This window comes from Orycteropus afer, unplaced genomic scaffold (assembly GCF_000298275.1).
Source record: "Orycteropus afer afer isolate SDZICR_OR568_19922 unplaced genomic scaffold, OryAfe1.0 scaffold00245, whole genome shotgun sequence".
Lineage (NCBI taxonomy): Eukaryota > Metazoa > Chordata > Mammalia > Tubulidentata > Orycteropodidae > Orycteropus > Orycteropus afer.
The window spans coordinates 4,061,065-4,082,819 of record NW_006921832.1 but is presented as its reverse complement, the minus strand read 5'-3'; the positions used below and the strand labels follow the sequence as shown (position 1 = coordinate 4,082,819).

The window sequence follows — 21,755 nt, the reverse complement described above, 5'->3', positions numbered from 1 at the left end:
GAACAATCATGGGAGAAAGAAGGGCTGCTTATGCACAGGGAGATAGCTCAGGGGGCAGGAGTGTATGGAGGGATGGACACAGGGAAGAGGTAACACAATATAAATAAATAAATAAGAGAGGACAAAGTAATATTTTCTGAACTTCTTTCCATGTTAATAAATATACTTCTCAAGAGTACTTTTGTAGACTGTATAAATAACTCTATACTTAATCAAACTGCTATGTTGGGACATGTTAAGTCATTTCTATTTGGTTTTGGGTTTTTCTTTTATCAGCTGTTGGAAGCAGTTCTTCAATTAACATATTTATTCATCAGTCTTTCCACAGATTCTTAATTATCTCCTTAACATAAATTCCTAGAAATGAAATTGCTGGGTTAAAGGCCTTTTTTCTTTTCTTTTCTTTTCTTTTAAGGCTTTAGATTACCAGTTGCCATCAAGTCACCTCTGACTCATGGCAACTCCAAGTGTATCAGAGTGGAACTGTGCTCCATAGGTTTTCAGCAGCTGATTTTTCAGAAGTAGATCACCACACCTTACTTCGGAGGAGCCTCTGAGCAGACTCAAACTACCATACTTTCCATTAGCTGCCAAGAACATTACGATTTGCACCACCCAGGGACTCTAAGCTTTAGATAAGGAATCCACTTGTCTTCCTAAAATGTTGTACCCATTTACATTCACATTAGCAGTGTTTGAGAGATCCCAGAGTCCTGATCCCAGAATTCTACCACTGGAAATTCTATCCAATGATCTGGATTCAGGACAATTTTCCCAACTTATATAAATATATTCCAATCTATGGGGTTTACATTAACCTTACCTACAGAATTTGGACTTTGTCCTTGGTTCCTGAAAAATAATCTCTAAAACCTTGGCATTTCCCTTTGATGAGGCCTCCAGACCACTCTACAGGGTTTATGCTAATGAGGTGACACACCAGGGCTGGCCAGACCAGAGAGACCAAGAGGTGCTGTCAGCCTAAACTTAGGGAGTGTGTGTGTATATGTGTGTGTGTGTGTCAGGGGAGGGGAACTGATTCATAGGCATTCAACCATGCCTATGTAATGAAACCTCAATAAGGCTCTGGACACAGAATCTTCTGCTTGGTGAAAGACATTGATCCATGTGGAAGGGAAGTGTGTCCTAGACCTCACCCTATACATGTCTTCATTTGTATCTTTTTTCTTATAATAAAACAGTAATTGTAAATATAGCACTTTCCATGAATTTTGTGAGTCATCCTAAGCGAGTAGTGGGTGGGAGTCAGCAGGTCAGAAGTGAGGAGATCTGAGGATCCCAGAGCTTATGACTGATATCCTGAGCAAGATGAGGAACCTCCAAATTTGTAGCCAACAGCTCAGAAGTGTGAGTGTAACAACACTCCCAAGCTTGTGCTGGTGTCTGAGGTCTTGAGCAGACTTAGCCTCTTGAGGACCGTGCCCTTTAATTTATGAGTTCTGACCTAGGTCCTAGAAGTGCAGCATGTGTGGCTAGTGTCAAAACAAAAGTAGAATAGATAAAGATGCAAACCAAGAACTAGGGGAGCATGAAAGAGAGAGGTAGATGTAAGAAGACACAAAATTCCTATACCATAAAAAGTGGGGAAAAAAAAGACAACCTCTAGACCATGCTGAGTGTAATTTTAACACAGGGTGGAAGCAAACATCAGATGACAAATGGGAGATTAGGTTATTTTTACTGAAACATGTACATGTGACAAGAGAAGTTCAAAGTAACTTCTGGGGACAAGGGAGCTCCCATCCACACACTCATGCACACTGAGGTGCTTGTGAGCCAGGGTCCTGCTGCCATGTGTGGGGTAAGGAGTCTGGGCCAGCTGAACATGGTAGGAGACTTGCAGGCACATCTCAGCATAGTGGAGAGTCCCAGTCTGTTGGTGGGAGCCCAGGTCATAGACAGAATTGTCTTCCTTTGGGCACATGGGCCATTCCTCATTGCCACAGATGTTCCTTAGCTCCTTCTGATGTGCAGCAAGGAGACTTGGATGGGAAGCATGTGAGCATGTAGTTCACGGCAGAGCTGAAAGGCAAAAGGAATCAGGTGGTACATCCAGCCCATGAGCACTCCATGGGCAAGGACAGGAAGGGACAGTGGGAGTGAATGTGTGTGGAGAGCAGCAACACATTCTGAGCTTCCCATGTTTTGGGCCCATGATGTCATTTAAACCTCATGGCAGCCTTGTGAAACAGGTATTATTACCTCCCTTTTATAATGGAAGAAAATAATATGGAGTGACTTGCCCAAAGTCACACAGCTAGGGACTAAAATTCACACCCTGATCTATCTGGCTCCAAAGCTCATTGTTTTTTGACCCCTGAGCTGACACCAGTGGTTGACTCCTGACAAGAACTGACACCCAGTATCTTCATAGCCTAGTTCCTGGATCTCAGCTGTCTGAGCTGTTCCTGATCTCCCTCATTTCTGACCCCAGAAATACCTGCTCAGATCTGACACTCAATTCTAGCCTCCCTCTTCACCTGGGATTCATGCTTGCTCCTTTGATTATCATGTGTAGTAGGCATTTGTCATTTATTTGGCTGTCCCACATCAAAACCTCTAGCCCAAGTTTAAGAAATTCTTCACTGTGGGAGTTCTGATGGGCCTCCCTTCTACTAAGAGAACATCAAGGGCACAAATATCCCCACTTCCCATCCCTTGGCAGTGCTGTGGTGGTTATGTTTCTGTGTCAACTTGGGTGGGCCTGGTTGAGTGGCTGGTCAGCTGATGAGACTGGCAATCAACTCCATGGTAGGATCTACCACAAGCAGCTGAGTAGCTGCCATTGGGGTGTCGTCTGCTTCCTGTATATAAGGAGAAGCCTTGGGAATTGTCTCTACCTTATGGCACGCTTGGAGCCTGCATGTAGCTGTGTCATTGCTCAGCAGCCTGCCATGCTCTGCTGACCTTGGGACTTACAATGGACTTAAGTTAATGGCCTGCCTTTTTACTTGTCAACCTTGAGGCTTCTCAGCCTCAGCAGCCAGCAGCTGTCTGAGTGAAGAAAAGCCTCTAGCTCCAGTGGGCTGGGAGCGGGAGGCAGAGCTGGACCCCACAGTTTAGGGGCTTTCACCCAACCCCTAGAGCCTGGCACTTTGAACTTGGACTGAAAGCCTCCAAATTGTAAGAATAAACTCCTGTTTGTTAAGGCCATCCCATTTGTGGTATGTTCCTGTTAGAGTGGCACTACGTAACCAGAACAAGCACAGTCTGGAAACAAGAGCTAGGCTCAGTCTATTGGACATTCCCACTCAGGATTTTGACTGTAACAGATGACCCAAAGAAAAAGGGGCAGTGAGAACCCATGCATAACATTGGTGGTTGTTGTTATGTGCTGTTGAATCGGACCAGACTCATAGCGACCCCTCCTTGGGTTTCCAAGGCAGTATCACTATGAAGTAGATTGCCCCATCTTCCTTCCGAGGAGTGGCTGGTGGGTTTGAACTGCCAGCCTTCTGGTTAGCAGTCAAGTGCCTTAACCACTATGCTACCAGAGCTCCCATGCATAACATTGGGTGTACATAAATGATGTCCATCGGCTGTGACAACATCCAATGGCAAGAGTGATCAGCAAAAATAACAGTGTCCTAGTCAGAATGTTCCCAAGGACTAGCTCCCAGAAATCCCTGGGTTCCTCCTGCCTGTTTTTCAAGCCTGCTCATCTGGCATTTCTTTAATTCTATGCACCATTATACCCTGCAACAAATCTCCTTTTTCTTCCTACAGCCAGGTCGTTCTCTTTGCTTACGTCAAGGGTGGCTACTTGCAAAGGATACTTCCTACTTCTGTCTATCAAGAATAGCCACCTCACCTTTCCATCCTGTCTCCAAGACCCTACCTCTAGCATATGCCTCAGGCAGAACTTCTGTAAGGTTTACTCTCACAAGGAAGGACACCAAGCCAGACCCACTCACAAGCTATATGGCATCCATAGACTATGAGAGAGGTTACATGCAAACTTTAGGTGTTAGTGCACACTACCAAAGGGGCAGGTTGTCCACATTACATTGAGTACTGGGGCCCATCTTCACCAGAGCCCAGAAACTTCCCACTACACCATGTTCCCACTCCTATTTTATAGAGTAGGGAAGGTATACCTGAGAGAAACTGAGCCAGTGAAATATGCACTGAGCACACCCATTATAACCTTCCAAAGATTCACACCATCCCCAGAAGTCCTGATCCCAGAATTTCACCACTGGAAATCCTATCCAATGATCTGGATCAGGAGAATTTTTCCAACTTGTACAAATATATTCCAATCTTAGTCTCCAACTAAAGTGTACATGTATGGTTTTTTGGATTTTCTTGTTGTTTTTGCCTAGGACCCCTATTTCCTTAGAAGCCTGTCCTTCTCATTCCATGTGATCCTGGTTGGGCTATCAGCCATGGTAGAACTTGCAGGTCCCTTGTATGCTATGCAGATATTTGGAGAGGCAAATGACTTCCTCAGCTAAGGTTGCTAAGCATAAAGCTTGTTAATCTAGAGCTGTCACAGCCATTTTTCCTTACATGTAGAGGCAGTCTCTGCAGAATGAGAAGAGCAGAGCTAAGAGAGGATGAGAAAGAGAAAATGCTGACTGCCATGTTTGAGCTGCTGGATCCAGCTATAACTGATGCTGGAAAACCACTTCTAGGTTTCTCAGCCAATATCTTGCCTTTTCTGTAAGCTACTATGAGCTGGGCTTCTGTCACTTGCAACCAAGAGTCCTATCTACCTCCCCATTGGTATCATTGACCTTCTCCTCAGGGCCCAGTAGATTTGAACTTCCTAGGGCCTGTGGAAGTTGGCAGCTGGAAAAGAATTTCTTGCTGAGAAAAAGATTTCTCTTTTTTTACATCCAGAAAAGGAGAATTAAGAACTCAGAAAAGACAGAAATAAAGCTAAGTAGAGATCCTTGGTTTTAGTTCCCAATACTCCATAAGAAACTAGACCCCCTCTCAAGTATAGTAGTTGCTCTTCTGTATCCTGCACTTTTTCCCCTGGAGTCCTCTATAATCATTCATTCTCCTCTACTTCCCTGGACCACTCACCTGCTGCATCAGTCTCTGGGCCACCCGAGGGTCAGTAAGGTCTTCTGGGGAGGACACACTCAGCCGCAGGAGGAGGAAGCCTCCATCTCCACCTATAATTTCAGAAAAGTAGGAAGATAAAAATACAGGCAAGTTAGTTTAGGAATCAAGATGTGCATTGCACTACCCAGCCCTTGCCTCCCTTCCCACATCCTTGTGTGCAACTCGTGTATAAGCATGTCTGTATTCACAGGGAATCTTACATTTACTCATTGCAAAAAGAGCTAAGACTGCATGAAGGAAATGATGGCTAGAGGCACCATCCTCATTTGGAGAAGTCAAAACGTTCGTGTGAGGAATGAGAAATGGAAGAGGATTTAGAATGTTCTCAACACTTGGAGGTCCCAGACTGGGCTGTTGGGAGAAAGCCCGGCCAGGGAGAGTGCCTGGAGAAAGCCTGGCTCTCTGAAGGGATGTCTTCAATGAATTCTTTCAGCTCTAAGTTGAAAGTGGGGGTTGAAAGAGGGCTTCTAACTCATCCTTCCTGGCTTAGCAGCTCTGTAAGAAAGTTCTTTCTTTTCTTGCGCTTTTATCTGCTTGCCTTTTATCTGTCACTTGTAATCATTTCTTCCTGTCAGAATACTATTAAAGTTGATACAGCAATTGTACTTCTACGAATTTATCCTACAGATAAATAACATACATATGAGAAATGTACTGTTTAGTGTAGTACTGTTTGTCATAATAAAATACTGGAAACAACCTAAATGTCTATTCACAGAGAACTAGCTTTTAAAAAATGGCTACAGGCTGACCAGGAGTTAGTCAAACCAAGCAGCCTCTGACAAGGGACTTCACTAAGAAATACCCGTTTTCTCAGAAATGTAGCTTTAAATTCCTAAACTTAGCCTTTTTTTTTTTTTTTTTTCAAGTCACTATCTCTGGCACCAACAACACAAAGTACATCCTATCACCCCCACTTTCCTGCTGGAAGGGCAGCAATGCTGGCCAGATGTTCACATATGGCCCCTCTGTGCGGCTATGACTGGACCATAGGCTTCCAGAACATGAGAACCATGACTTTCAAATAAAATGTGGAGCCCTGACTGATGTATAGTGCTTACTCAGTCGGTAACTTCATAGAAAGTGAGAGCTGAGAAAGGGTTTCAGTGCTCAGCCAAAGCAACCCCCTCCAACTACAGATGGAGAAACTAAAGCCTAGGGGTTGGGGGAGCTCTGGTGGCATAGTGCCTAAGGCATCTGACAGCTAACCAGAAGGCTGGTGCTTCAAACCCACCACCCACTCCTTGGAAGGAAGATTGGGCAATCTACTTCCGTAGAAATACCATCTTGAAAACCCAAGGAGGGGTTTCTATGAGTTGAGGGTCACTGAGTCAAATAGACTCAACGGCAGTGAGTCTGGTTTTTGGTTTTGGGGGCGGGTAGGGGAGGTGCAGGGGTAGGGGGATTTGTCCATGGTTACTTAGATTGCTAAGGACAGAGGCAAAGTTTCAAACCATTTCGCCAGACTCCCAACCCAGCACTCTTTCCATACACAACTCTTACTCTGTTCATTACTGATTTTGGCAAGAACCTCTAGAAGATTGTGAAGAGATGATGTTGGAGAGACAGCTCAGATAGACCCCCAGGTCCTTCCTTCCTCCCTAATTCTTAGGGTGTAGACATCCTGGAGTTTCCAAGTGTCAGATCCCCAAAGATCACACACAGAGGAGCCACTTACCTGCAGTACCTTTTGTGGTCAGCCTTTTCTGAGAAGTGGTGGATGTGGCTGTTGGAGGCTTTCCTCTGGTTTTGCTGACCATCATCAGGGTCTTCGCTGAGGTTGTGGTCTTAGCTAAGGTGATGTTTGCTCCTTGGCTGATGTTGGTTGTAGTCAGATGGACAGAAGGAAGAGGGCCCTTGCTGATTGGGAAGGTTCCACTGTTAGTGCCATCTGTGTAAAAAGTTTCTGAAGGTGTAGAGTTCTTAATGGTGGCTACTTCTGAGGGGCTATGGACCGTAGCTGCAAATATAGCAGGAGTAGTAGCTTTGCTCATTGGTGACTCAACTTCTGTGGAGATTGTTACTGCTTCTAATGCCTCAATGTGGCTTATTGTCCCGACAGAGAAGGCTGCGCTTTCTTCCAAGGAGTGAGTGCTAACTGTTGCCAAAGTCCCATGGGGGGTAGTGGCCTTAACTGCTGTTTCTTTTTCTGTAGTGTTATTTGTGGTTAATGGGTTCTCAGCTGTGGTACTAGGTGTTACTGATTCTGTGGTGCTGGCTGCCCACAGGGTCTTAACCAAGGTTGTAGTCTGAGTGATGCGTGATTTTGCTTCAGTGGGATCAGACAAAGCTGATATCTCAGGGGTCAACAGAGCCTCTACTCCTTTTGTGGGGCTGTGATTTGTGTCTGACAGCCCAGGGATGATGGCAGTGGTTTCTATTTCTATTACACTGCAATTAGTAACCTCGACATCAGTGATGGTGTAGGCAACCCAGGCTTTAGCTGGAGCACTGATCTCAGGTTCTGGGGCTGGTGAAGTGATGATGGCTGGAAAGGAGATGTCGGAGGAGGCACTACTCTCCAAAGTCAAGGCTTCAGCTTCTGTGGAGGTGTGAGCCAATGTTGAGATGTCAACCGTGATCACTTTTACCTCTTCTGAGCTGTCATCAGCACAAAGGGTGTCAAAGATTATTTCTGTGAGATCACTGCCCATGACAGTCTCAACTGTGGTCATTTCTGTTACTGGGGTGCTGCCACTTGTGACTATTCTCTCCACAGGCTTGGTGGTCCCAACCATGAACTTGTAAGGTATGCTTTTTATTAGGGCCTTCGCCTCTGTTGCAGGGGATATGGTGTTGATGTCCTTTGTCTCTGCCTCTGAAGTTGTGCCAGCTTGGGCAAAGGTTCCAGCAGAGGTCTCAGTTCTTAGGGTTTGAGTTTCCAAAGGGATGCGGACTGAGGTCTCAGTGGTATCAGTGGTGTGGAAGGCTCCCTCTGAGTTTGTCCTCACACCTGCAGTCATGACAGACATTTCTATGTGGTTTATTGCAACCAGCAGGTCTGGTCTGCTGGTGCTGGGACCCACATTGGGTAAGAATGACTCTGTGAGCTATGAGTTCCAATGGACTAACTTTACACATGTCGTAGGCACCACTGAAGGAGGTGGAGGGGAGTTGTTTTTATCCCTATTTTTATCTCTATAAACAAGGAAGGAGAGAGACAGTATAAGGGACACTAATCCCTTGTGGCAGCCACAGAACTGGTATTATCTTGACTGATGTCCTCTGAAGCCCAGATGAGCCACTTGAGGCAAGTAAGTCCCAGAATCCTTGCTGATTATTGGTTTGCAGGCCATCAGAGGCAATGTGTGTGGCCAGGATTCATATGTACAAGTAAAAACCCTTAACATATAAGAAAGGTCTGTATTTTGTGTTTAGAGGTAGCTGAAGTAAGCCTCTTGGAGTCTGACCACTGACCTTTCCTGGCATGTTTCCTTCCTTTTCCAGGAGCCCTGTGATGTCCTTCCTGATATGAAAATTCTTCATGCTTCCTAAATCCATTGCTCTTTATTTCTAGGTCTCTCACAGTCCCACCCAGCCCAAGTGTCTTACTTGTCAGGGGTCTATGGATTCCCTGACTGTTCTCAAACACCAAAGCCAACTCCTCCATCTCACAGCTCTGGAATGTTTCAGCCTCCTAGTCCATTCCTCAAATAAAACATTAAGTACTGGAAGAGCAGGAAATGTATGGGCTTTGGACCCTGAGTTTGAATTCCTTCTTCCTTCTCTGCTGCTTACTAACCGTGTGACCCTTGGCAAGTCTCTCCTCTGCAAATCTGCACTTTCTCATCTGTAAAATGGAGCTTGTTGTCGTTGTTGGCTGCCATCAAGTCAGCCCCAAACTCATGGTGACCCCGTGTGTTACAGAGGAGAACTGCTACGTAAGGTTTTCTTGGCTATCATCTTTAAGAAGCAGCCCACCAGGACTTCCTCCTGCAGAGCTGCTGGGTGGGTTTGAATCACCAGCTTTTAAGCTAACAGCCAATTGCAAACCACTTGTACCACCCAGACTCCTAAAATGGAACTAGGGGTACCTATTTCATGGAGATTGTGAAAATTCAAGTAAGTGTAAAATGTCCAGCACAAGCCTGGTAGATGGTGGGTGGGTGCTTGCAAGAGACAGTGTTGTTCAGTGGCTAGTGGTGTGTGTGTATTTTTGTGTGTACTCAAATCCTGGCTCTGTCAATGAGTTACTTAATCCTCATAAGCCTCAGTCTCCTCATCTTTAGAAATGAGGGTAAGACATGACCATAGACAGATTTGACTGATGATATTCCTACATGTATACTTACGCTACAAAAAAAAAAAAAAAAAATCCATATACATTATAGAACTAACAGGAAGCGAGGTTGGAGTAGCTTCTCAGTGACAATCTGACACCCTAAGGGAGTGAGTCACCAGGTCTTCAGGGTCAGGACCATGATCTCGGGGCACCAAGCTCAATTGGCACAATGTAGTACATAAAAATACTGTTCTACATCGTACTTTGGTGAGTAGCAACCAAAGCTTTCAAGCAACCATCTAAGATGCAACTATTGCTTTTCTCTTGTCTAGAGCAAAGAAGAGTGACAAAAATCAAAGTCATATGGAAAAAATTAGTCCAAGAGACTAATGGACCATGAGAACCCCATCTTTCACAACCCTGAGACTAGAATTAGATGGTGCCTAGCTACCAATGTCAACCACTTGGAAAAGGGATCAAAATTGGAGATCCTGGATAGAGTGGGAGAAAAATGTGGAACAAAATTCAAAAACACAAAAATGACCAGAATTACTGTCTGGATAGAGGCTGACAAAACCTCCAAGACTATGGCACTGGTCTATTCTTTGGACCTGGAACTGGACTCACTTCCATGGATTAGCTCTCAGCCAAACAGTAGAAAGGCCTACGAGCAGAACACCTATCCCAAGGAGATGTACCCCTTAGATCAATCGACTAGGAGAGATCAGAAAGGCAGCATTTACATAGGGAAAAAGCTGGACAGACAGGGACACATAAATAAGAGACACACAGGGAAGGGGTAGTCACAGGAGGAGTTGAGAGGAGAGTTATTTATTGTTGGGATTGTAATCAATGCCACGAAACAAAATGTGTATGAACTGTTGAGAGTAAAAGGATTCTGCTTTGTAAATTTGCACCCAAATAACAATAAAACTTTTTTTTAAAAAAGTAGGGGTAACAACAGTTCCTCTCTCGTAGGGTAATCATGAAGACGAAAAAGATAAAGCATGTGGCAAGCTTGGCACAGATCCTGTTAGTGACAGATCAATGGTAGTTCCCTTCTTTCAGGGACTCCTGAATCCAGCCTCCCACCCAAGCCATCTATTACAGTCAGATCTTTCACTCAAAAACTATATTTTGAAGGAAATTCATGTTAGAAAATAAACTTGGAAGAGTTCAAATCTTGTTAAGCCACATTCTTTGGCTATAAGAATGATCAACCAGCCCTCACCCCCATCTCTCTCTTTCTCTCTCTCACACACACACCACCCTACTTACTCAAAATCCCATCTGCATATATACAATTCATAGGGACCCTTTCAATAACAGTATCCATACGTACTTAAATTGATACACACTGCTATTTGCATACTCTTTATCAACAATAATAATACTTCACGTTTGTATAGGTTGGGCAATCTACTTCTGTAGTGATACTGCCTTGGAAACCCAAGGAGGGGTCGCTATGAGTTGACTGACTTGACAGCAGTCCATAATCAATTATAATTAACTTAGAAAAGCCTACCTTCACCCACAGGGGCTGCCCACACAGAAACTCATACCCAGAGCCCTGCCAGGAAAGAAGCCCACAGGCCCCCTCTCCCCTCCTTACCTGCAGAGCACCCAGGGACTCCAGCCTCCCAGCAGCAGAAGAAAAGGGGCAGGGCCAGCCCCCATAGGGAGCCCATCCTGGCTAGGACACTTGCCACCAAGCCCAGCAGACCTGGCTGCTACCCTCACTGCTACCTTTTCCTGCTTCCTCAACCCAGGGAGGGGCGAGCTGCCTACCTGGGTGTGACTGTGTGGTTTCCAGGTTGCAGCCAGGTGATCACAAATACACAGGCTGAGAGTTGGCAGGCTGAGTTTTAAGGGCTCTCAGCCATGTTCACCTTCTTGTCCCCCTCATCCTGAGACCACTCCTCTCTGAAGTTTGGTTTAAAGATATGGAATCACTTCCACAGTGATACTCACTCCTTCAGTCCTGCAGCCAGGGAGGCCATGGAAGATGGTGGTTCGGCTCCACACCTCTACTCACTCACCCTCGCTCTGCCTATGACTTGGGTTTCAAGGCATTCAAACAGACCTGGGTTTCATTGTGGACCTTGGATCGTATTAGCCCTATAATTATAGATCCTTTCTGAATCTCAACTTCCTGATTTATACAATGGGCTTAATCTCTACTTCACTAGGCTATGGTTAAGAACTGTAGGATATAGTAAAGCTCGTCCACAGTATCTGCACATAGTAGGTGCTCATCAAAAATATATACATCTTAAATGTGCAATAAATGAACAAATGAGCAAAAGAATGGGAAGGTCCACTCTGATCCTGAAGCAATATAGGGCATAGTGCCCTTGGGTCTCTAGTAGACAACTCCCCAATATGGGGGCATGACTCTGATTTTTAGGTCCTTCTGTCTTCAACATCCTGGGTTTCTGCATCCAAGTCAGAGCCAGAACTGTGTTCAGCCAGGATGAATGAGGATGGGGAAGGAGGGGAGTAGCTCTCAGAAAGCAAAGAGCAAACGTGCTGGACTAGAAAGCAGGACCTGGGAGGAGGGGAAGTGCAAGAGTGATGATTTAAAGAAGTTGAGGGGAGTTGACCATGAGAAGAGCAATATGGCTGCTGAATATATTTCCAAACACCCCTAAAAAAGGTTCTTGCCTCTTCAAAGGGCCAGGACCATGAGCTATTATGGCTATAGTGATGAGAAAAGGCGTTGTGGGAATTTTAGGGCAAGAGATTTGTGATGAAAGCAGCTCTGGTGTGGAAGGAGGCATGCTGGAGCAGGGTCATGGAATCATAAACTCTTAGGGCAGGAGAACTTTAAAGTTGGATCAAAAGACTCAGGTTCTATTTCCAGCTCTACCCTTAACAGTGGCCCCGGAGCTATGTGGTCTTGAACAAGTTATTTGCCCTCTCTGGACCTCAGTCACAAGAGCGCTGATATTCCCCCCAGAGCTCTGTAGTCTGGGGCTCTGTGTTGGCTTACCATCCATCCAGGGTGTATGACACTAGCTTCCACAACTTCACCCTGGGTTGGGATAAAAGTCTGAACCACTCGGAAGGAGGAAGCAGTCATTTCAGAACATGAAGCAAGGAAGACACTGCTGGGAGAAGCTGAGAGGAGGTCCATCTGGGACACAACCCAGGACTTGGGGCTAGGGTTCTGGCATCCCAGTTCCAACTATGTCATTTATCTGGAGAGTACTCTTGATAAGATGAACGCTTTCCCATCCCCACCCCCCACCCAACCTCAGTTCTTCATCTTATTAAAAGAGAGAATGAATTTCTACTGTAGATTTTGGGTGAGGAGAGGAGACTCAGGTTCAGAACAGTGAACTGAATTCTGTTCAACCCTGTCTAACAGTGCATGATCCAGTGTGAGGATTCCCCTAGAGAAGGTGAAGGAGAAACCCAGCAAGAATGCAGCTCCTTTCTGATACCTCCCTCCCTTCCCACTATCTTGAGCCCCACCCCAGCTGGGAGAGGGGCTTCCTCATTCCAGGGACAGGTGGGTCCCTAGACCAAGACTTAATAACAACAGGCTGAGGTATTCAAGATGCCTTTTTATTCCCACTTCCCCCACCCCCATTTGCTTTTACTTTTTATCATTTAAGTGATCAGCAGCCCCTACAGGGAGGAAGTCTGGCTGAATGCTTTCCTTCTTTGATGAATTTTATCTGGATCATCTTCCTCTGTACTGGAAAGAATTTCCAAGCCTGGGTAGATAGATGACTTTTGTCATCTTGGGGCCATAACTATTTTATCCAGAAAGTTCTTGGACCTTTTCAGCCAAGCTCAGGCCTCACACTGAAAGAGTATAGAAGACTAGTTCCACTAATTCAACAGACATACATCAAGCACTTAACAAAAACTATAACAATCACTTTGATTTTAGGGTTTTTCTTACCCATAAAACCAAATATTAACCATAAAAATTTCTGGCCAGGCTCCAAAGCCCCAGAGTCAAAGCCGGTTCCTGTCCCATGCTTGCTCTCACCCACCTCCTCTTTTTCAACATGACAAATGCGGCTGTGTCCTTGCCAAGGACTTCCTGGCAGGTGGAGGGGCCGCAGCCATCTCCAAGATCTCCGTGGTGGTGGTGTTGTTATGTGCCGTGGAGTTGAACCAACTCATAGTGACCCTTCCTTGGGTTTCCGAGGCGGTGTCACTAAGGAAGTAGATTGCCCAGCCTTCCTTCTATCAAACAGGTCAAGCTGCTGCTGCAGGTGCAACAAGTCAGCAAGCCAATCACTGCAGACAAGCAGTACAAGGGCATTATCGACTGCGGGTTCACATTCTCAAAGAGCAAGAAGCCTTCTGGTGTGGTAACCTGGCCAATGTCATCTGATACTTCCCCACCCAGGCTCTCAACGTTACCTTTAAAGAGAAATACAAACAGATCTTCTTAGGTGGTGTGGACAAGAGGACCCAGTTTTTGCGCTACTTTGCAGAGAATGTAGCATCAAGTGGCACCGCAGGAGCCACGTACATTCTTTATGTACCCTCTTGATTTTGCCTGTACCCGTCTAGCAGCTGATGTGGGTAAAGCTGGCACCAAAGGAAGTTCTGAGGCCTCAGTGACTGCCTAATTAAGATCTACAAATCGGATGAGATTAGGGGCCTGTACCAAGGCTTCAATGTGTCTGTGCAGGGTATTATCATCTACCGAGCTGCCTATTTCGGTATCTGTGACACTGCAAAAGGAATGCTTCCAGATCCCAAGAATACACACATCTTTATCAGCGGGATAATTGCTCAGTCCGCACAGCTGTGACTGGATTGACTTCCTACCCATTTGACACAGTTTGTCGCTGTGTGATGGTGCAGTCAGGGCTCAAAGGAACTGATATCATGTACACAGGCACACTTGACTGCTGGAGGAAGGTTGCTGCTGATGAAGGAGGCAAAGCTTTTGTCAAGGGTGCATGGTCCAATATGCTCAGAGCCATGGGTGGTGCTTTTGTGCTTGTCTTGTATAATGAAATCAAGAAGTTCACATAAGCTATTTCCTAGTTGGTTTCTCCTTGTTGAATAGGCATGTTGTATTATATACCATACCTTGAGCATTCTTGACAGACTGTTGGCTGCCTATATCAATGGCAACTATCTACTGGTTGAAAATGGGAGCAATAATATTCGTCTGACCAGTTTTCTCTTAAAGCCATTTCCATGATGATGATGGGACTCAATTATGTTTTTTTATTTCAGTCACTCATGATAAAAACAATTTGAAGAAATAAAAATATCTGAAACACACACAAAATTCCTGACTAAATCTTGCCAGTGGCATTTGTTCACCCACAGTTGCTAATCTTTCTTTTCTGTTTGAAGTCAACCAGTGGCAATCAGTTGATCTCAGTAAAAGGGAAAGGGCAGGGTTCAATGAATCATGCTAAGGCTACTCAATGGATCAATGGTTGATCTTCTTCTCTTCTCTCTCCCCTATTGTAACCAGCCTACTTTAAGTAATTTGTGTTTTGTTTTTTTGGCAGGGGGGAATCAAAATGGTCTTCCACATGCATGTAGAATAATTGCTCTCTCTTTTTTTAAAAAGAATTTGTGATTTGGATGAATGTTTAGAAAGCAAATTCATTTTCCATTCAACAGTTCATACACATTTTGTTTCATGACATTGATCATAATCCCCACAATGTAACAGCTCTTTTGCCACTTCCTCCCTGTTGTTACCTTTTCCTTGTCCTTCTTTCCTAAGCATTCCTGCTCTCTGAGCTATCTCCCTGTGCAAATACTGGTTGATTGTTGTAAGGAATGTACCTACCTGTAGGTAATTGTAATTGTTCACCTTGTAAGGCTTGTCTATTATTTGGTTAGAAGTTAAACCTGGGAGTGAGTTCAATTCCAGGCCTAATGGATGGCTAGGGATCAGTCTCTGTCAGACCAGTAAGTCTGATTTTTTTTATGACTTTGAATTTTGTTCCACATTTTTCTCCCACTGTATCCAGATCTCCAATTTTGATCCCTTTTCAAGTGGTTGGCAGTGCTAGCCAGGCACCATCTAATTCTTCTGGTCTCAGGGTCATGTGGGCTAAGGTTCTCATGGTTCACTAGTCCCTTGTTTCCATGTGTCTGATTTTTATCATTCTTCTTTGCTCTGGATGAAGGAAGACCAATAGTTGCATCTCAGATGGCTGCTTGAAAGCTTTTAAACCTCAGTCTCTACTCACCAAAGTAGGATGTAGAACAATTTTTAAAAAAATTTTTGTTGTGATTTGGGTGAAAATTTAAAGAGCAAATTCGTTTTCTATACAGCAGTTCATACACATTTTGTTTCATCACATTGACTGTAATCCCCACAATGTAACAGCTCTTTGCCACTTCCTCCCTGCAATTACCTCTTCCCTATGTCCTTTCCTATGCATTCCTGCTACCTGAGGTATCTCCCTGTGTAGCTACTGTCCTTCTGATCTCTCATGATTGATTGTTTTAAGGAATGTATCTACCTGGTGTAAATGTTCACCCTATATGCCCGTCTATTCTTTGGCAGGAAGTCACAGGAGTGAGTTCAATTCCAGGCCAGAAGGGTATTTGGGGCTATGGTCTTGGGGATTTCACCAGAATATAACAGACCAGTAAGCCTGGTCTTTTTTATGATTTTCAGTTTTGTTCCACATTGTTCTCCCACTCTATCCAGAGTCTCCTGCACTGATCCCTTTCCAAGTGGTTGACAGTGGTAGCAGGCACCTTCTAGTTCCTCTTATCCCATGGTCGTAGAGGCTGAGATTTGCATGGTCCACTAGTCCCTTGAATTGTTTCCACTCATCTTTGGTTTTCTTTAATCTTCTTTGTTCCAGATGAGGAGAGACCAATTGTTGCATCTAGATGGCCGCTTGCAAGCTTTTAAGACTTGAGTTGCTGCTCACCAAAGTAGGATGTAGAACGTTTTTGTGCAGTATGCTATGCCAATTGAACCTAATGTCCCCTGCGACCATGGTCCCAAGCCTAGAAGTCCAACTACTCACTACATCAGGGTGGTTGGTTTTGGCTAAGAAGTTATCATAACTTGGGCCCCTGTTAGTTCTATTCATATGGACATTCTTATAGCACACACAAATACATATGTAGAAATATCATCTGCCAACCAACCTTATATATGGTCATGAGTATATTCCCTTTTGCCTAGACATACCTGATCATTAAGCCCATCTTCCTATGTATCTACCTGTATATTAATGTTTGTTATTACGGGTAGTGCAGTATTGTATATGTAAAAGTAGGAGCTCTGGTGACATGGTGCCTACGGCATTTGACTGCTAACCAGAAGACTGGCAGTTCAAACCCACCAGCCACTCTTCAGAAAGAGAACTGGGCAATCTACTTTCATAGTGACATCCCCTTGGAAACTCAAGGAGGGGTCACTATGAGTCAGATCTGACTCAACGCTAGTGAGTTTGGTTTTGGTTTTGGTTTTGGTATATTTAAAAGTGTTTATCTTTGTTGTCTGTACCTCTTGTGCACCTCTCTGTGTCTTCCTTTTCCTTAGTGTTATTGTGTTGGTCATTGGTTTGGTATATTGCCTTTCTCTTCACCCAAATCAATACTTGTCTCTACCAGTGTAGCAGTGTTCCCTCCCCTCCCATTCCTGGTAACCAACAAAGAAAGTTTCCTTCCATATATAAATCTTTCCTTGACTTTTTACAATGGTAGATTAATACAATATTTGCCCTTCTGTGACTGACTTATTTCACTCAGCACAATATCCTCCAAATTCATCCACGTTATGCAGTGTTTCACAGATTCTAGATTATTCTTTAATGTTGCATAGTATTCTATTGTGTGTATGTACCATAATTTGGTTATCTATTCCTCCATTGATGGGCATTAGGTTGTTTCCATCTCTTTGCTTTTGTGAATAGTGTTGTGATGAAAATAGGTGTGCATATATCTAGTCATGTCCTGGCTATCACTTCTTTAGGATATATATTAGTAATGGATTGCTGGATCAATTTCTATTTCCAACTTTTTAAGGAATCACCAGACCAATTTTCATAGTGATTGTATCATTTTACAGTCTCACCAGCAGTGTATGAGAGTCCCAATCTCTCCAGATCCTCACCAGCATACATTCTTTTCTGTCTTGTTGAACTTTGCTGTTAGTGGTGCGGCAAGATGGTATCTCCTTCTTATTTTGATTTGCATCTCTGTAATGGCTAATGATCGTGAGCATTTCTTCATGTATTTGTTGGCCACCTGAATATCCTCTTTAGTGAAGTGTCTATTCATGTCTTCTGCACATTTTTAATTGGATTATTTGTCTTTTTGTTGTTGAGCTGTTGGAGTTTTCTATAAATTTTAGCGATAAGTCCCTTGTCCATGTCATAGCCAAATATTTTTTCCCAATCTGTAGGTTCTCTTTTTACTCTTTTGGAGAAGTCTTTTGTTGCACATAAGAATGTAATTTTTAGAAGGTCCCAGTTATCTAGTTTATCATCTGCTGTTTGTGCATTTTGGGTTATGCTTGGTAGTCTATTTATGCCATAAATTAGGGCCCCTAAGTTTGCCCCAGGAGCTCTGGTAGTGTAGTGCCTAAGGCACTTGACTGCTAACCAGAAGGCTGGTGGTTCAAACCCACCAGCCACTCCTCAGAAGGAAGATGGGGCAAATCTACTTCCGTAGTGATACTGCCTTGGAAAGCCAAGGAGGGTTCACTATGAGTTGGTCCGACTCAATAGCATATGACAACAACAACAACAAAGTTTGCCCCTATTTTTTTTTTTTTTCTTTCATAAGCTTTATAGTTTTAGTTTTCACATTTAAGTCTCTGAGCCATCTGGAGTTAGTTTTTGTGTATGGTGTGAGGCATGGATCTTGTTTCATTTTTCTGCAAATGGGTGTTCAATTTTGCCAGTACCATTTGTTACCAGACTCTTTCTCATTTAATAGATTTAAGTCCTTTTTCAATGATCAGCTCACCATAGATGGATGGATCTATTTCTGGGTACTCAGTTCTGTTCCATTGCTCTATGTATCTGCCATTGTACCAGTACCAGGCTGTTTTGACTACTGTGGCTGTATAGTAGGTTTTGAGATCTGGGAGTGTGAGACCTCCTACTTTGTTCTTCTTCTTCAGTAGTGCTTTGCTCATCCGAGGTCTGTTTCTTTTCCATATAAAATTAGTGATTGTTTTTTTTTCCAGTGGGCTGGGAGCAAGAGGCAGAGCTGAAGCCCCTAGAGGTGGCACTTCGAACTAGGACTTCTAGCTTCCAAAACTGTAAGAGAATAAACCTCTGTGTGTTCAAACCAAACATTTGTGGTATTTCTGTTAGAGCAGCACAGGAGGCCCAAAACAGGTGACATTTTTCACAATGTTCAACTTTCCTGTGTTCTTCTATTTATGTAGATCTCTTATAGTTTCTTGAATTAGTGTTTTGTAGTTTTCTTTGTATAGGTCTTTTGTGTTTTTGGTAAGATTTATTACCAAATATTTGGTCTTTTTGGTAGCTATTATAAATGGTATAGATTTCCTTATTTCCTTTTCAGAGAACTGTTTGCTGGTGTAGAGGAATCTAACTGATTTTTGTATGTTCTTGCTGAGTCTTTTGGGTTTTCTATGTATAGGATCATATCATCTGCAAATAAGGATAGTTTGACTTCTTCCTTTTACCAATTTGGATGTCTTTGATTTCCCTTTCTTGTCTTATTGCCTTGGCTAGGACTTCCAACACAAAAAATGTTGAATAGAAGCGGTGATAGAGAGCATCCTTGTCCAGTTCTCATTCACCAAGGGAATAGTTTCAGTCTCTCTCCATTGAGAATAATGCTGGCTGTTGGTTTTGCATATGTGCACTTTATTATGCTGAGGAATTTCCTTTCTAGTCTTATTTTTCTGAGTGTTTTTTTATCAGGAATAGGTGCTCAGTTTTATCATGTTTTTCTGCATTGATTAATATGATGATGTAGTTCTTTTCCTTTATTTTACTTATGTGACAGATTATATCAATTGTTTTTCTAATGTTGAATCATCCTTGCATACCTGGTATGCACCCCACTTGCTCATGAGGTATTATTTTTTTTATATGTTCTTGGAATCTGTTGGCTAGGATTTTGTTGAAGATTTTTGTGTTTTATATTCATGTGGGATATTTTCTGTAGTTTTCTTTTTAGTGATGTCTTTGCCTGGTTTTGGTATCAAGGCTATACTTGCTTCATAAAATAAGTTTGGGAGTATTCCATCCTTTTCTATGTTCTGGAATAGTTTGAGTAGGTTTGGTGTCAGCTCTTCTCTAAATGTTTGGTAGAATTCTCCATTGAAGCCATCTGAGCCAAGATTTTATTGGTGGTGGTGGTAATGTTTTTTTTTTTTTTTTTTTTTTAATGACATATTCAATTCCTTCTTTTGTTATGGGTCTGTTCAAATTTTCTATCTCAATAGGTATTAGTTTAGGCAAGTAGTTTGTTTCTAGAACTCTGTCCATTTCTTCTAGGTTTTCAAATTTGTTGGAGTACATTTCTTCATTGTATCCTGATATTATCCTTTCTATTTTGGTTGGTTGGTTCTGTTGTTACATCACCCATTTAATATCTTATTCATGTTATTTGCATCTTCTCCTTCTTTTGCTTTGTTAAATTTGCCAGTGGTTTGTCAATTTTATTATTTTTTTCAAAGAACCAGATTCTAATCTTGTTCATTCTTTTTATTATTTTTCTGTTTCATTTATTTCTGCTTGACTCTGTTATTTCTTTTCTTCTGGTGACTGTAGGCTTTTTTGAAGCTCTTTTTCTAATTGTTGAATGTTGGGTTAAGGTGTTGATTTTGACTCTTTCTTCCTTTTTGATGTATATACTTATTGCTAAAATTGCCTTCTAAACACTGCTTTTACTGTGTCTCAAAGATTTTGGTATGTTGTGTTTTCATTCTCATTTGATTGAAGGAATTCTTTTTTTTTTTTTTTTTTTTTAATTTCCCTTTTTCCCCCTTGTCCACCTTGGTCTCTGATCCTACATTGCACTCATATCTCCTACTGTACAGAACAAATAGAAGTCACTGTCTGAGAATGCCCTCTCTTTCTTGATAACAAATGTACTCTCCTCATCTGCAGTTTTTGTTGTGTCACCATCTTTTGAAGACTGGCCAACCTGTGCTCTAAGTCATGTTCCCTCCCACCTTCTCAGGAACCTACACTGCTGAGTATTTCAATTTTCTCAAGTATATTCATTCTTTCTCAATTAGAGTATTCCCATCATTCTTTCATTGCATTTATTTTGTTTTTATTATTGTTGAGCGTATGCACAGCAAAACATAAAAATTCAGTGGTTTCTCCATGTGCAATTCAGTGACATTGGCTACATTCTTTGAGTTGTGCAACCATTCTTACTCTCCTTTTCTGGGTTGTTCCTCCCCCATTAATAAAATCTCACTGCCCCTAACTTTCGTATCTGATCTTTCAAGTTGCTGTTGTCAATTTGATCCCATAAAGATAGTTCTATAAAAAGCGTAATGCTCAAGGCAGACATTTTTTACTAGTTAAGCTAAACTAGTGTTTAAATTTAGGAAGACTTCAGGGGATATTTTTGGTTTAAGGTTTACAGTTTATCTCATGGCAATAGTTTCAGGGGCTTATCCAATCACCATGGATCCATAAATTTGAAATCTTTTCTGAATTTTCTCCCTTTTGACCAAAGATTCTTCTATAGAATCTTTGATCAAAATATTCAAGAATGATAGCCAGTACCATAAAGAGTGGAAGGCCTCAATGAGATGGATTGACATGGTGGCTGCGACAATGGGCTCAGGTATAACAGGGATCATGGAGCTGGTGCAGGATTGGGCAGTATTTCATTCTGTTGTTCATGGGGTTGCTATGAGTCAGAAATGACTCCACAACACTTAACAACAACAACTGCCAGCACCGTACAGTTCTGGTCTAATAGCAAAGCAGTTGATTATGAAGCAACAGCTGCACATTCCATTTCCTCCCCTATTCAGGACTCTCCTTCCTCTTTTTTCCAGGTGAATAGAGACTAAGTATTGTGCCTTGGATGACCACTTGCAAGCTTTTAAACCCTCAAGAACTATGCAATGAACTAGGAAGTAGAACAGAAGCATTAAGTACAGTATTAGGTCAATTAACATCCTAGTGAAACCAGGACCCTAAACCTCCAATCTAAGGAACAAAAACCCATGAAGTATTTGGTTGTACAAAATCAGCCTCAGCAGTTACTTTTTTCCCCCCTTGGTCATTTTTTTTTAAATTTATTAATTTATTTTTTATTTATTGTGATTTGGGTGAACATTTACAGAGCAAATTCACTTTCCATACAACAGTTCACATATACTTTGTCTCATGTCATTGACCACAGTTTACCACAATGCAACAGCTCCCCTCTCACTTCTTCCCCATAGTTACCTCTTCCCAGTGACCATCCCTCCATACACTCCTGCACCCTGAGCTGTCTCCCTGTGCATAAGCAG

General features: G+C 42.8%; 1 protein-coding gene and 1 pseudogene across 1 annotated transcript; one reads left to right on the top strand and one right to left on the bottom strand.

Moving 5' to 3' along the window:
- Positions 1 to 1,974: 1,974 nt before the first annotated feature.
- MUC20 (mucin 20, cell surface associated) lies at positions 1,975 to 11,007 on the bottom strand. The gene is made up of 4 exons (XM_042782126.1): positions 10,932 to 11,007; positions 6,776 to 8,050; positions 5,056 to 5,147; positions 1,975 to 2,043 (listed from the first exon to the last, which is right to left on the bottom strand). The coding sequence occupies exons 1-4, from the start codon at positions 11,005 to 11,007 to the stop codon at positions 1,975 to 1,977; spliced, it is 1,512 nt and encodes a 503-aa protein (XP_042638060.1).
- A 2,514-nt stretch (positions 11,008 to 13,521) lies between these two features.
- Positions 13,522 to 14,326, top strand: LOC103204268 (annotated as a pseudogene).
- The last annotated feature ends 7,429 nt before the right edge of the window (positions 14,327 to 21,755 follow it).